The 15,711-nt window shown below is 43.3% G+C and overlaps 1 protein-coding gene across 4 annotated transcripts in view; it reads left to right on the top strand.

Annotated features, from left to right (window-relative positions):
• The window catches only part of TDRD5 (tudor domain containing 5), a 115,718-nt gene that overhangs the window by 9,456 nt on the left and 90,551 nt on the right, over nucleotides 1-15,711 (top strand). For 3 of the 4 annotated variants that reach the window (XM_045811322.2, XM_045811319.2, XM_045811321.2), the window contains exons 2-4: nucleotides 2,848-3,085; nucleotides 3,837-4,244; nucleotides 6,414-6,610. In XM_045811322.2, the coding sequence (XP_045667278.1) occupies nucleotides 2,854-3,085; nucleotides 3,837-4,244; nucleotides 6,414-6,610 (837 nt within the window). In that variant the 5' untranslated portion in view covers nucleotides 2,848-2,853. Of the gene's footprint in view, nucleotides 1-1,861; nucleotides 2,370-2,847; nucleotides 3,086-3,836; nucleotides 4,245-6,413; nucleotides 6,611-15,711 lie in introns of those variants that run through there. The other variant, XM_045811320.2, reaches the window with a different exon arrangement.

The raw sequence follows: 15,711 nt of genomic DNA, 5'->3' as shown, positions 1-15,711 counted from the left end.
AGGGCTGGTGGGACTGTGAGCCCATCCTGTGGTTATGTACGCTCTTTGCCAAGTGAAGAGCTGGAACAGGAATCCCAGTAATAGACAGAATTCCTGCACTGGCACAGTCACTCATTGAGCAAGGGCTATTCTGGTAGGAAAGGCCAAAATAATACATCAAAAGCATTACCACATACCAGGAGACTTGGAGAGGTCAGTGTCACCATCAAAGGTGTGAAGGATGCCGGTGTGACTATTCCCACCTCATTCCCATTCACTTCCCAGGTTAGCCACCACAAAAGAGAGTGTGTTATTGGAAACCCAAGCAAGGGAGGACTCCAGTTGCAGCTATTCTTCCAATGGGGTCTCCTTACCCAAGTACCTCAAACAGCCCCTGACACTTGGTTTGCAGTTACTGACCTGGGATTTAGCTCCAGAATATCTTTTTAAACATCTCCTTTTTCATATTATGCACCAGTACCTTTCAGATTCAGTCATAAGTTTTATGTTCTTATTGCCTACCCCTCTTTGTTCTATCTTTGTTCATGTCTGTGTACCAGTTTCTTCACTTTAAAGTGGGGATGATAATTGTCTCTGAATAACTGGGAAAAAATTAGATAATCTCTGTAAGAGCATCAAGTCAGTGCTCAATATGTGTGAGCTGTTGTGTCATAATTGGGGATGAGAATCTGGGATACTGTTTTTTCAATTCATTGTTCATTTTGCAGGAGTCATTCTCAAGCTACTTAATGAGAGATAAACTTTCTGAATCCTACATGTCTGACAACGTCTTTTCTTTTCCTGCACATAATGTTGATTTGGCTGGGTAAAGAATTCCAGTTTCAGCTTTGAAGATATTGCTCCATTGAGAAATCCAATGGCAATCTGATTTTCATTGCTTTATAGGTAACCTCTTTCTATATAAAAACTCCCTTTCTCCTAGGCTTTGTCTAGGATGGCATCTTTTTTCATTAGTTGTTCTAAGGACTCAGTGGGCCCTTTTAATCTGAAAATGTGTTTTTCGTCACATCTGGGACATTTTCCTTCTTTTTAAACTCCCAAACCTCACCACCATTCTTTGTTACTTTTATAACATTTGTCATGCAGATGTTGGAATGTCTGGATCCATTTTTCACGTCTCATCATTTTCCTTTTTGTTGCCTTGTCCATTCTGCCATAAACCTATAAATCTTTTCTATGACCTCTCAATATACCTGGCTCATTGATGGAGCATTTTGTTCCTAGAAGCTTTTTTGGATTTTACATGTCATGGAATTTTAGATGGAAAATAAAGTACAGGTGTGCGCACAGGTTTTCTTCTTAATTCAAATTTGTTTTGGTTTGTCGTGTTCCTTTAATTAGACTGTATATTTTGAGGTCTGTATACCGTGCCTCTCTATTCTGTACCTCTTAAACTGTTTTCTGGTTTTCAAGGACTTTAGAAAATTGGCTCGTTCTACCTATCCAGTAAACACATCCCCAGGTTACGTTCTTTTAGTTTCCCAGTTCGTTTGTCTCCAGTGGCACCTGGAAGGGGCTTCACACTCAAGCAGCTCCCGCGCCCCACCCGCTCTCTTCCGGGAGCCCAAGTTGCATTGGCTCTGCAGTGATTCTCCCCCAAGCTTCAGGATCGCCTGTAATTTTACCCCGACAGCGTTAGGCTTGCTGAGTCAGAATCTCTGCCGATCAGACCAGGGTACCCTCCCCAGCCCCCAACTTCAATAAGCTCCACAGGTGATTCTGAGGCACACCCAACGTCAGAACCTCAAAGCCCCCTCCCCCTCCCGCCTGCGCATCCCTAGGGCGGGACGGCCCCTTGTCCTCGCCCCTGCCGGGCCAGGGAGGTGGTCGGACCGCAGCCCCACTTCGCGTCTCCCAGCCGCGACGGAGGAGGTGGGCGCCGGCGATCCGCCGAGGGAGCCCACGCTGCCCGAGAGCCTGGCCTGGCGGCTCCGCGCTGGCCGGCCCCCAGCCCCGACCCCCGAGCGGCCGGCCCCGCCCAACCGTCCCACCCGCCCCACCCGCCGCGCGCCCTCGGGGTTGGAACGCGAGCCCTTAGCCCGCCGCCCGCTCTGGGCACTGGTGTGCAGGCGCCTTGGCGCGGCTTCTCCGGGCGGGAGAACCCCTTCGACTGTCCCGACCCGCAACGGCAGCGCCCGCGCCCTGGGCGACACGGGTGAGGGCGGTGCTCCACCTGCCTGCCTCCTGCCGGCCTTCCACCCCGCTGCGTGGGCAGGCCTCGGGGTCGCGGGAAAGAGTGCTCCCCACACCGCCTGTCGGGGGAGAGACGTTGGGGGCGGGGAGGGGACCCCTTGGCTCGGGCCAGAAGGAGGTCGTTGACTTGGGGACGACGAAGCGGGCGGCCTCCCCGTCGGTGTGGGCCGGAGCAGGTATGCCGGGGCGAGGTCTTCGCGCGGAGCCCTCTCCGAGCTCGGCGGCAGGCCGGAAGGCAGTATTGCGTTTGCCTCCTTCCCCGGCCTTTTCCCAGCGTCGACGAGGGTGCTGTCTGATGCGAAGTCTGCGGTGTAGACTAAGACCCCAAACAAGCCCTTGTTAATGCTTCAGCAGAAAAAACGAGCCAGGAACGTGGGACTTCGCACACGTTAGCCAGGGGCAGTGATTTCTCCAGAGGCGTGCAGGTTAATCAACACAGGTTGAGATTTAGAGCTTCAACTGTGTGAGGGCTTTGCGAAATGCAGAGTTTCAGAGAACCCTCACGGTTTTGCTTCTGCTTTCTCACCTTTGGAACTCGCTTCTTGGTTGTTTATGTTCCACTACTGATCCTTTTGAACCACCCCTACCGCGCCCCCCCCCCCAACTTGGGTTTGTCTTTTTTCACAACCCATGTTTCTACCTTAAATCTGGTAGGGTGCAATGTCTGAACAAGAGCGTGTACAGGAATGCCTGAGGAAAGAAATAAGGTCACTTCTCATTTCCACCAAAGATGGTTTGACCCCACAGCAGTTGGAAAAGGAGTACCTTTTGATGGTTGGCAGCCATTTGCCACTCCGAATCCTTGGCTATCGGTCAACTATGGAGCTGGTGTTGGACATGCCTGATGTTGTCACTGTCTGCCCCTATGGGGATGGTACTGTAATACTGAAAGGTAAGCTTAGGGTTTAAGATCTATAAACTAAGCAATCATTATTACTTGGTAAGGAATTATTCTAGCAAATAAATAGGGGGTGGGGATTAAGGAGTGCCCTCCTGATGAGCACCAGGTGATGCGTGGAAGTATTGAATCACTGTGTTGTACCCCTGAAACTAATAGAACACTGTAGCTTTAACTAGAATTAAAATGAAAACTTACAAGGAATTATTATAGTACTTATCCTGCATCCCAGGGAGGGGATTTTAATATTTTGAGGGGGAGAGGGTTCACGGTTACCTTTGAGGTTGTGGGAAGAGTGAAAGCTTTAGCAAAATCAAGAAATCTTTCCCCAGAAAAAGGTGCATTCACAAAAACGACATTTTGCATGTGGTTTCAGATTATTGCACCTTAAATTGGGAGAAGCATAACAATGGGACTTTTAAATTATGAACTCATGTTTTAAATTTTATGAAACACAAACATTGCAGGGAAGTTTGTTCATCTTGAGAGTTTCAGATATTTCAACAGTCGGCAGTAATGCTAAGTACTGGGAGTTATCTTTCTGTCTTCATCCTCTGGTAGAGGAGCTAACAAGTTGTCATCTGTAAAATACAAGAAATGGAGGAACCAAACGTTCACATTTATTATGTTACCTAGATACACAGCTCCTTGGAGAGTTAAAAATTGTCTATATAACCACAGATGCAAAGGATAAAGAAAGGGGTTAAGTTTTCACCTAAATATTTCTTTTTTCACACCTCCTTAGCCATTCCAGATGAATCCACCAAAGGAATAGCAAGTTTAGTTGCAAAACAGAGGAGCAGCCATAAGGTTCGAAACTCCGTGCAGAAGGGAAGGGCCAGTGTTTGCTCTGGGCCAAGCTCCCGTCGGCGAGTACCTTACCGAGGAAGGCTGCCCCCCATTCTTCCAGCTGTTGTGAAGAGTGAGTTGAAAGACCTTTTGGCGTTATCTCCCGTTCTCCTTTCTGATTTTGAGAAGGCATTCGTCAGACGATTTGGACGTTCATTCCAGTATGTGCAGTATGGATTCTTCTCTATGTTTGAAGTGCTTAATGCTGCTTCGGATGTCATTTCTGTGGAGCAAACCAGAGCAGGTTCTTTGTTGATGCTGAAGAAGAGCGTATCAGAGGAAAAGCAGAGAGGATGGCCAGCAGGTAAGCATGCTAGCATTAGTCACTGTGCTGTGGGTGAGCAGAATTGGAGCAGTCATGGCAGCCATGGATGTATGTAATGTCTCAGCTGCCTGAGTTTGTTGAAGTTGCATCCTGGCACTCCCACTTGCTGGCTGAGTGATCTCGAGCAAGTTACTTAGAACGTCTAAGCCTTAGTTTCCTCCTCTCTAGAATAGCAATAATAATACTTACCTCTTGGAGTTGTGCTGAGGATTAAATGAGATGAGCTCTGAAAAGTGCCTGGCATTTAGTACGCTTATAATAGGTGGTAGCTATTACTATAAAAACATAAGATCTGCTTTTTCTGGAACACTGTAAATGAGCATGAGGCCTATGAAGAGTTTAAAAAAGTAATACTAGTCAGTCGCATTTGCCACCTGATTTTTCTGGCACAGATCTTTGATAGCATAGCAGGCATTGCAAAATGATAACCACATTATTTAGTGTTTTACTTTGGCTTCTCATTGCCACACCACAGAAGGGTGAAAAATCCAATCTGAGAGATGAGGAAAAGGAAGCTCAGGAAAGTTAAATGACTTTTCCAAAGTCGCATTACTAGAAAAGTGTTACAGCCAGGGTTTGATACTCCGCTCTTAATACTGTTCACTGCTTTTCTTACCCAATCATTGTCCCTCTTGTTTTGTTTTTTAAGTATTTATATGTGTATTGAAGTACAGTTGACACACAATGTTCCATTAGTTTCGGGTGTACAACATAGTGATTTGACAACTTTGTACATATGCTGTGCTCACCACAGTGTAGCTACAACATTATTACAATACCATTGATTGTATTCCCTATGCTGTACCTTTCATCCCTGAATCACTGTCTCAAAGTCTCAGAAGACCAATGTGATCATTTGTATGGTACAGTACAGAATCTATACACTGAGCCTGTTTGGAGAATTTCTATGCCTATTTCAGTGATTTTTTTTCTTTTTCTCTAAAATCTGTATTTAGATTAATGTAGGTGAAACCATGAGAAAGTCCCCAGTGTAGAAACCATTACTTAAACAGTGGTAGGAAGTGTAATTGATGAAGATATCCTAGGGTGTTTACGTGCTCTGGTCAGGAAAGACTGCATGAGCCAGTGATGTTCTGAATGTAACCCCGAACCATCAACAGTATCAGTATCCTTGAGTTGCTCAAACTTAGGGAGACAGATGCATCTTGCTGAGACTTGTAGAAAGCAATTTGCCAACTTATTGAATGGGGGGAGTGCTATTCTTTCCCATTGACTGGATTGTTCATGTTTCCCATCTGTGGACCCTTCTTCCTGTCAAAAGGATATATTGGAAACAATTATTGTGTGTGTGTGACCTTGATCTCATGGTAAAGGACTAGGCTATAATGAAGTCTAGTGATAATTGTTCGTGTTGTACATCAACATATATCTCTCCAGTGGTATTTCCTTCCCTACAAATCTTGAAAGAAAATAGCTTTATTCTAGAGCTTTTTATCCCCCTTCCCTGCTCCCATGCTACGAGGTGATTGTCCGGTTTGAGAAGCATAGTTTTTTTTTTTTCTTCTTGTTGAGAAGCATAGTTTTATTTTATTTTTTATTATTATTTTAATGTTTTTCTATTATGTTAGTCACCATACAGTACATCCCCGGTTTCCGATGTAAAGTTAGATGATTCATTAGTTGCGTATAACACCCAGTGCACCATGCAATATGTGCCCTCCTTACTACCCATCACCGGTCTATCCCATTCCCCCACCCCCCTCCCCTCTGAGGCCCTCAGTTTGTTTCTCATAGTCCATAGTCTCTCATGGAGAAGCATAGTTTTAAGTGGACCCCTTACTTGGAGACTTTTTGACTGCCTAAACAGGATACAGTTTTTATGTTTTTACCTATGGAAACCTGCCTCTCTGTAATTATATTCAGGTGGCCTTAAGTGGAGTTTTTAGGTATCCCCAGCCTTTTCAGTAACACACTTAACGATCTCTTGGTTTTCTTCTATAGATGAGGAATCTCTTCCATTGTATGTAAATTTTATTTGGCAGTATAAAAACATAAGCTTGCTTTCCTTAATTGTTATTTCAAAGTTGAGGGCAGTTAGGTCACAATAGCCCCTATATGTAACCACCAGAAAATAAAGTAGAAATTGCTAGTGACAACATTTCTCTGCTCTTCTTTTATTCACAAAAGGAGGTAAAATGTTTACCCAGCCTTTTAGAATGAAACAACAAGGGTCGTACTCCACAGGCTCCCCAATTGCAAAGGCTCGCTTTTCGCAACCCACTTCAAGCATGGAACCACCGAAGCAAATATTGAATGTGGAGAAGACTTTTAAGTCAAATGTAGTAGAGACTTCACGGTTGAATCATACTGAAAAATTAAACCAGGTAAGATAACTGATTTTGGAGATACAAATACACCACAAATGTGTTTAAATTCAGAGTTTATTACTTAGATCTGACGGAAAAGCTTAACTTTTAAAATTCAAGTCATTTCAGATTTGAGCATTTTCTATGATCGTGTTGATTATTAGCTAGTAAGAGGTGGCAATGGGAAAAAGAGTACAGTTTTATCAGTTCCTGTGGCTTCTCTGACAGGTTTCCCCTGCTATTCGAAAGTAGAATGTTCCTATGAAACTTTTCTTAAGTTGAAAAGGTATAAAGCAAGGAAGCAATTACCATTAATTTATATGGAAAACATTTTGAGCATTCCCAGACCCTCAAAATAATCTCTAGTGAGCTTTTCTGATACCTTACAACACATCTTGCTAATGGTTTTCTGATACCTTAGGACACATCTTGCTAATTGATGCACAAGATAAATGGAGATAAAGCATAGTTCAGAGCTATGGTGGCTTGATGCTAAATGTAGCTCTTGGGGAAGGAGGTTGGCGGTGCCAGTCCCGCTGCTAAGAGTGCACACTGTCCCTGTGACAACTCATGGCAAAACAAATGCTGGACGCTGTTTTCACTTCTGGCCTTTTTTGGTTAAAGTGAAAATCCTGTTTCGATTTCTTTGAGTTAGCAAAAACAAGAACTAACCCTAGATTCTTCATAAAAACAAAGTGGCATAGCGTGAACTTTTGAAAAGCGAGGGATACCTGTACTTTCTGCAGATGACCCTCAAATCTCTCTCTAGATCCAGCTTCTCACCAAAGTCCTAGAAGTATATTTGCAACTTTCGTCATGGATATCTTCACTCAAATGGCTGGCCTGAGCCCTACAGTGCTGGTATTTTTTTGACTATGTATACGCTGAAGAATTTTTGAACAAAAGCTGCTAGAATATAACTAAGAAAAGCCTGCTTAAATTAGCAAGATGACAATTTTTATTTTTTGCATTTTAAAAAATTTTATTTTATTTGAATTCAGTGAACATATAGTGTATTATTAGTTTCAGAGGTCAGTGATTCATCAGTTGTACATAACAACCAGTGTTCATTATATCATGTGCCCTCCTTAATGTCCATCACCCAGTTACCCATTCCCACCCCCCGCACTCACCTCCCCTCCAGCAACCCTCAGTTTGTCTCTTATGGTTTGTCTCCCTCTCTGGTTTCATTTTGTTTCATTTTTCCCGCCCTTCCTCTATGCTCCTCTGTTTTGTTTCTCAAATTCCACATATCAGTGAGATGATATGATAATTGTTTTTCTCTGACTTATTTCACTTAACATAATACCCTCTAGTTCCATCCACGTCATTGCAAATGGCAAGATTTCTAATTTTTGGTGGCTGAGTAGCATTCCATTGTATATATATACCACATCTTTATCCATTTACCTGTTGATGGACATCTGGCCTCTTTCCGTAGTTTGGCTATTGTGGACAATGCTGCTGTAAACATTGGGATGCAGGTGCCCCATCGCATCACTACATTTGTATCTTTGGGGTAAATACCGAGTAGTGCAATTGCTGGGTTGTAGGGTAGCTCTATTTTCAACTTTTTGAGGACCCTCCATACTGTTTTCCAGAGTGGCTGCACCAGCTTGCATTCCCACCAACAGTGTAGGAGGGTTCCCTTTCTCCGCATCCTCGCCAACATCTGTCATTGCCTGACTTGTTAATTTTAGCCATTCTGACTGTGATGTGGTGTGAGGTGGTATCTCATTGTGGTTTTGATTTGTATTTCCTTGATGCCAAGTAATGTCTAGCATTTTTTCATGTGTCTGTTGGCCATTTGTATGTCTTCTTTGCAGAAATGCCCATTTTTTAACTGGATTACTTATTTTTGGGTATTGAGTTTGGTAAGTTCTTTATAGATTTTGGATACTAGCCTTTCATCTGATAAAACATTTGCAAATATCTTCTCCCATTCTGTAGGTTGTCTTTTGATTTTGTTTGACTGTTTCCTTTGCTGTGCAAAAGCTTTTTATCTTGATGAAGTTCCAATAGTTCATTTTTGCCCTTGTTTCCCTTGCCTTTGGAGACCTGTCTAGCCAGAAGTTGCTGTGGCCGAGGTCGAAGAGGTTGCTGCCTGTGTTCTCCTGCCTGACAGGACTTTGATGGATTCCTGTCTCACATTGAGGTCTTTCATCCATTTTGAGTCTATTTTTGTGTATGGTGTAAGGAAATGGTCCAGTTCCATTCTTCTGCATGTGGCTGTCCAATTTTCCCAACCCCATTTGTTGAAGAGACTGTCTTTGTTCCATTGGATATTCTTCCCTGCTTTGTCGAAGATGGGTTGACCATAGAGTTGAGGGTCTATTTCTGAGTTCTCTGTTCTGTTCCATTGATCTATGTGTCTGTTTTTGTGCCAGTACCATACTATCTTGATGGTTATAGCTTTGTAATAGAGCTTGAAGTCCAGAATTGTGATGCCACCAGCTTCGATTTTCTTTTTCAACATTCCTTTGGCTATTTGGGGTCTTTTCTGGCTCCATACAAATTGTAGCATTGTTTGTTCCAGTTCTGTGAAAAAAGTTGATGGTATTTTGATAGGGGTTACATTGAATGTATAGATTGCTCTAGGTACTATAGACATTTTAACAATATTTATTTTTCCATTCCATGCGCATGGAATGTTTTTCCATTTCTTTGTGCCTTCCTCAATTTCTTTCTTTTTTTTAATGATTTTTTTATTATATTATGTTAGTCACCATACAGTACATCCCCGGTTTCCAATGTAAAGCTCGATGATTCATTAGTTGTGTATAACACCCAGTGCACCATGCAATACGTGCCCTCCTTACTACCCATCACCAGTCTGTCCCATTCCCCCACCCCCCTCCCCTCTGAGGCCCTCAGTTTCTCATAGTCCATAGTCTCTCATGTTTCATTCCCCCTTCTGATTACCTCCCCTTTCTTTATCCCTTTCTTCCCCTACCGATCTTCCTAGTTCTTATGTTCCATAGATGAGAGAGATCATATGATAGTTGTCTTTCTCTGCTTGACTTATTTCACTTAGCATTATCTCCTCCAGTGCCGTCCATGTTGCAGCAAATGTTGAGAACTCGTTCTTTCTGATAGCTGAGTAATATTCCATTGTATATATGGACCACAACTTCTTAATCCAGTCATCTGTTGAAGGGCATCTCGGCTCCTTCCACGATTTAGCTATTGTGGACATTGCTGCTATGAACATTGGGGTGCATATGGCCCTTCTCTTCACTACGTCTGTATCTTTGGGGTAAATACCCAGTAGTGCAATGGCTGGATCATAGGGTAGCTCAATTTTTAACTTTTTAAGGGACCTCCACACTGTTTTCCAGAGTGGCTGTACCAACTTGCATTCCCACCAACAATGTAGGAGGGATCCCCTTTCTCCACATCCTCTCCAACAATTGTTGTTTCTTGCCTTGTCTATTTTTGCCATTCTAACTGGCGTAAGGTGGTATCTCAGTGTGGTTTTGATTTGAATTTCCCTGATGGTTGATGATTTTGAACATTTTTTCATGTGTCTGTTAGCCATTTGTATGTCTTCATTGGAAAAGTGTCTGTTCATATCTTCTGCCCATTTTTTGATTTGTTTATTTGCTTCTCGTGTATTGAGTTTGAGAAGTTCTTTATAGATCTTGGATACCAGTCCTTTATCTGTAGTGTTATTTGCAAATATATTCTCCCATTCCGTGGGCTGCCTCTTAGTTTTTTTGACTGTTTCCTTGGCTGTGCAGAATCTTTTTATCTTGATGAAGTCCCATAAGTTCATTTTATCTTTTGTTTCTCTTGCCTTTGGGGATGTGTCATGAAAAAGGTTGCTTTGGCCGATGTCGTAGAGGTTGCTGCCTATGTTCTCCTCTAGAATTTTGATGGATTCCTGTCTCACATCGAGGTCTTTCATCCATTTGGAGTTTATTTTTGTGTATGGTGTGAGAGAGTGGTCAAGTTTCATTCTTTTGCATTTTTCCCAGCACCATTTATTAAAGAGACTGTCTTTTTTCCACTGGATGTTTTTTCCTGCTTTGTCAAAGATTAGGTGCCCAAAGAGCCGAGGGTCCATTTCTGGGTTCTCTATTCTGTTCCATTGGTCTGTGTGTCTGTTTTTGTGCCAGTACCATGCTGTCTTTGTGATCACAGCTTTGTAGTACAGCTCGAAATCCGGCATTGTGATGCCCCCAGCTTTGTTTTTCCTTTTCAACAGTTCCTTGGAGATTCGGGGCCTTTTCTGTTTCCATACAAATTTAAGGATTATTTGTTCCAGTTCTTTGAAAAATGTCCTCGGTATTTTGATCGGGATAGCATTGAAAGTGTAGATTGCTCTGGGTAGCATGGACATTTTAACTATGTTAATTCTTCCGATCTATGAACATGGAATATTTTTCCATCTTTTTATGTATTCCTCAATGTCTTTCAAGAGTGATTTATAGTTTCTAGAATATAGGTCCTTTACGTCTCTGGTTAAGTTAATTCCAAGGTAACGTATGGTTTTTGGTGCTATTGTAAATGGGATGGATTCCCTAATTTCTCTTTCTTCGGTCTCGTTATTCGTGTATAGAAATGCAGCTGATTTCTGAGTATTGATTTTGTATCCCGCCACATTACTGAATTGCTCTATAACTTCTAATAGTTTGGGAGTGGCTTCTTTTGGGTTTTCCATATAGAGTATCATGTCATCTGCGAAGAGAGACATTTTGACTTCTTCTCTGCCGATTTGGATACCTTTGATCCCTTTTTGTTGTCTGATTGCTGTTGCAAGGACTTCTAGTACTATGTTGAATAATAGTGGCGAGAGTGGGCATCCTTGTCGAGTTCCTGATCTTAAGGGAAAGGCTTCCAGCTTTTCCCCATTGAGAATAATATTTGCTGTAGGCTTTTCATAGATGGCTTTTATGAGATTGAGAAATGTACCCTCTATTCCTACACTCTGAAGGGTTTTAATCAGGAAAGGATGCTGTATTTTGTCAAATGCTTTTTCTGCATCAATTGAGAGGATCATATGGTTCCTGAGTCTTTTCTTGTTGATATGATGTATCACGCTGATCGATTTGCGAATGTTGAACCACGCTTGCATCCCAGGTATGAATCCCACTTGGTCATGATGGATAATCCTTTTAATGTACTGTTGGATTCTATTAGCAAGGATCTTGTTGAGGATTTTGGCGTCCATATTCATTAGGGAAATTGGTCTGTAATTCTCCTTTTTGATGGGGTCTTTGCCTGGTTTGGAGATCAAGGTAATATTGGCCTCATAGAATGAGTTTGGTAGCTTTCCTTCTGTTTCTATTTTTTGAAATAGCTTTAGGAGAATAGGTATTATTTCTTCTTTGAATGTTTGGTAGAATTCCCCAGGAAAACCGTCCGGGCCTGGAGTTTTGTTATTTGGAAGGTTGTTTATCACTGACTCAATTTCTTCATAATTAATTGGCCTGTTTAAGGAATCAATTTCTTCCTGTTTCAGTCTTGGTAGTTTATAGGTTTCCAGGAAGGATTCCATCTCTTCCAGATTGCTTAGTTTTATGGCATATAGCTGTTGATAATAGTTTCTAATAATCCTTCCAATTTCATTGGTGTTGGTCATGACCTCTCCTTTTTCATTCATAATTTTAATAATTTGGGTCCTTTCTCTTTTCTCTTGGATAAGTCTTGCCAGTGGTCTGTCAATTTTATTGATTCTCTCAAAGAACCAGCTTCTAGTCCTGTTGATTTGCTCTACTGTGCTTCTGGTTTCTAATTCATTGATTTCTGCTCCCATCTTGGTCAACTGCTTCCTCGTGAGTGGATTAGGCCTGTCCCTCTGTTGCTGTTCCAGCTTCTTGAGGTGAGAATATAAAAACTGCATTTTAGATTTTTCTATTCTTTTGAGTGAGGCTTGGATGGCTATGTATTTCCCCCTTAGGACTGCCTTTGCAGTATCCCATAGGTTTTGGACCGTTGTGTTTTCATTCTCGTTGGTCTCCATATATTGTTTAAGTTGATTTTTGATTTCCTGGTTTATCGAGTCATTCCTGAGCAGGATGGTTCTTAGTCTCCAAGTGTTTGAGTTTCTTCCAAATTTTTCCTTGTGGTTGAGTTCCAATTTCAGAACGTTGTGGTCTGAGAATATACAGGGGATAATTTCAATCTTTTGGTGTCGGTTGAGACCTGTTTTGTGTCCCAGAACATGGTCTATTCTTGAGAATGTTCCATGGGCATTAGAATAGAATGAGTATTCTTTGCTTCTGGGGTGTAGTGTCCTATATATATCTATGAGGTCCAACTCGTCGAGTATGGCATTCAAAGCTTTTGATTCTTTGCTTAGTCTTTGCCAGGGTGTTCTGTTTATTTCTGATAGTGCAGTGTTGAGGTCCCCTACTATTAATGTATTTTTATCTATATGTCTCTTTATTCTGGTTAAGAGTTGGCTTGTGTATCTTGCTGCTCCCCTGTTGGGGGCATATATATTTATAATTGTCATATCCACTTATTGAATACTTCCCTTAAGAATAATATAGTGCCCTTCTGCGTCTCTAACTATAGTCTCTAATTTAAAATCCAATCTATCTGATATGAGAATTGCTACCCCAGCTTTCTTTTGAGGTCCATTTGCATGAAAGATGGTACTCCATCCCCTTACTCTCAGTCTGAATGCATCTTTGGGTTCGAAATGAGTCTCTTGTAGGCAGCAAATGGGTGGGTATTTCTTTTTATCCAATCTGCAACCCTGTGGTGTTTTATGGGAAGGTTCAAACCATTCACATTAAGACTGAGTACTGAGAGATATGATTTTAATAATGCCATGTTGCCAGTAAAGTCTTTGATTGTATCGGTTGTGACACTCTGTTATGTATCACTCTTGGGGCCTTTTTACCTTTATAGAAACCCCCTTAATATCTCCTGTAGGGCTGGTTTCGTGGTTACGAAGTTGGTCAGTGACTGGCGATTCTGGAAGGTCCTTATCTCTCCATCAATTCTGAATGACAGCCTTGCTGGATAAAGGATCCTTGGCTGCATGTTTTTCTCTGAAAGAGCTTTAAATATGCTCCCCCAACCCTTTCTCTCATTCCAGGTCTGTGTAGACAGGTCTGACGTAATTCTGATGCTTTTGCCTTGGTACGTGAGAAATTTCTTTGCCCTGGCCGCTTTCAATACTGTATCCTTGCATCTAATATTTGCGAATTGCACTATGACATGACGTGGCGTAGGTTTGTCATGGTTGAGCTTGGGAGGGGTCCTCTCTGCCTCTTGGACACGAATGTTTGTTTCCCTTGCTAGATTAGGGATGTTTTCAGCTACAATTTGTTCAAATATCTCTTCTAGACCTCTGTTTTTCTCCACCCCCTCGGGGATGCCGATGATTCTGACATTGGATCGTTTCATTGAGTCAGTAATCTCCCGTAACCTACATTTGTGGGCGTGGATTTTTTTAAGACCATCTTCTATTTTCATTTTTTCCTCTATTAACCCATCCTCCAATTCACTAACCCTTTCCTCTGCTTCTGCGACCCTGGCCGTCAGAGCCTCTAGTTTTGCCTGCATTTGGCTCATAGAATTTTTAATTTCTGTCAGATTCGCTCTCATTTCTGTCCTTAGGGATTCTATATTCTCAGTAACCTTTGCATTAATACTTTTTTCAATTCTACTCATCATTTTGAGCATCCTGACTCTGAATTCCATTTCTGATAATTTGGTTACATCCATATCCATTATTTCTGTGGCAGAGGCCACAGACTCACTGTCTTTTCTTTGCTGGGGGGGCTTCTCCTTCTTGTCATTCTGATGAGGAGAGGTTGCGGGGTTTCCAGAGCCCAAATTATTGACTGGGTCCCAGGCCGTGCCCCTTGTTTTATAGGGATCTTAGGGATGTGGGCTTCTTCTTTAAAGATTTCATTTATGTGGCAGAGAGCCAACCAGCGAGAGAGGGAACAGAAGCAGGGGAGTGGGAGAGGAAGAAGCAGGCTCCCAGTGGAGGAGCCCGATGAGGGACTCCTTTCCGGAATGCCGGGATCACGCCCTGAGCCGAAGACAGGCGCTCAATGACTGCGCCACCCAGGTGCCCCGGGTTGTGGGCTTCTTGATTTTTCAGCCTGCCTTCTGTGTTCTGGGGGAGGGGCCTGCCACACCGATACTCAGGCAACCCTGTTTGGGTAGAGTCTCCGTGTCCTCTGTGAGGGGGGATGGGGATGGGCACTCTCTGAGCCGGTATTTCCAGGCTTTTGTTCTCTGGCGGCTTTCCCTGGCGGTTTGCTGTGCCTCTCCTGAGAGTCAGAGCAGCAGCGGCCGAATTTCAGCCTCTGTCACAGAACAGAGGGATTGCGGCCCGTTCTCCACTGATGTTCTGGCCACTTTAACTCCGTTACTGTTGGTGCTGCTCAACCCTGCAGCGTCCGGGATGTGCGCCCCACACCCGGAGTCCCTGCCCTCACTTCCAGGGCCGGCGTGTCTCTGTCCTTTGTGTTTCTAACGCCGCCAGCCGCCCGCCGCCCCGCGCGCTCCCGGGTCTCCCGGTCTCAGTCTATGCCCGGTGAGCACACAGGGATTCCGGAGTTCCGTGGGAAGCCTGGTGGCACGCGCACCCGGTTCAGGGTCTCAGTCTGGTGTTTTGCGGGTGCCATCCGCGAGCCCGCCTGCTCCCCCGTGCAGGTGGCTACCGCTTCCCGGCGCCCGAACGCGGCTGCTCCCTCCCCCTTCCGTTTATCTTCCGATATCTGCGTGGTTTCACGGCTCCCCACTTCGTACCTCAATACTCAGCGCTGGAGATGTTCATTTGTAGAGATCCAGATGCATCTTCCTGCGTCTCAGGCTGGTTCCGTGGTTGTTTAGGCTGGTCTGGTACCTGTCCTGCTCGACTGGGGGGACCAGCTGATAAAGGTGTCTCCTACTCTTCTGCCATCTTAACTCCTCCTCCCCTCAATTTCTTTCTTGAGTGTTACAGTTTTCAGAGTACAGATCTTTTGCCTCTTTGGTTAGGTTTATTCCTAGGTATCTTACGGCTTTTGGTACAATTGTAAATGGGATTGATTCCTTCATTCCTCTTTCTTCTGTCTCATTGTTAGTGTATAGAAATGCAACTGATTTCTGTGTGTTGATTTTATATCCTGCCACTTTGCCAAATTCTTATATGAGTTCTAGCAATT

The sequence above is a fragment of the Ursus americanus genome, chromosome 2 (genome assembly GCF_024610735.1).
Source record: "Ursus americanus isolate L20-20 chromosome 2, mUrsAme1.1.p, whole genome shotgun sequence".
Lineage (NCBI taxonomy): Eukaryota > Metazoa > Chordata > Mammalia > Carnivora > Ursidae > Ursus > Ursus americanus.
Note: the sequence above shows the minus strand (reverse complement) of the source record. Positions and strands in the feature narration are given on the sequence as shown.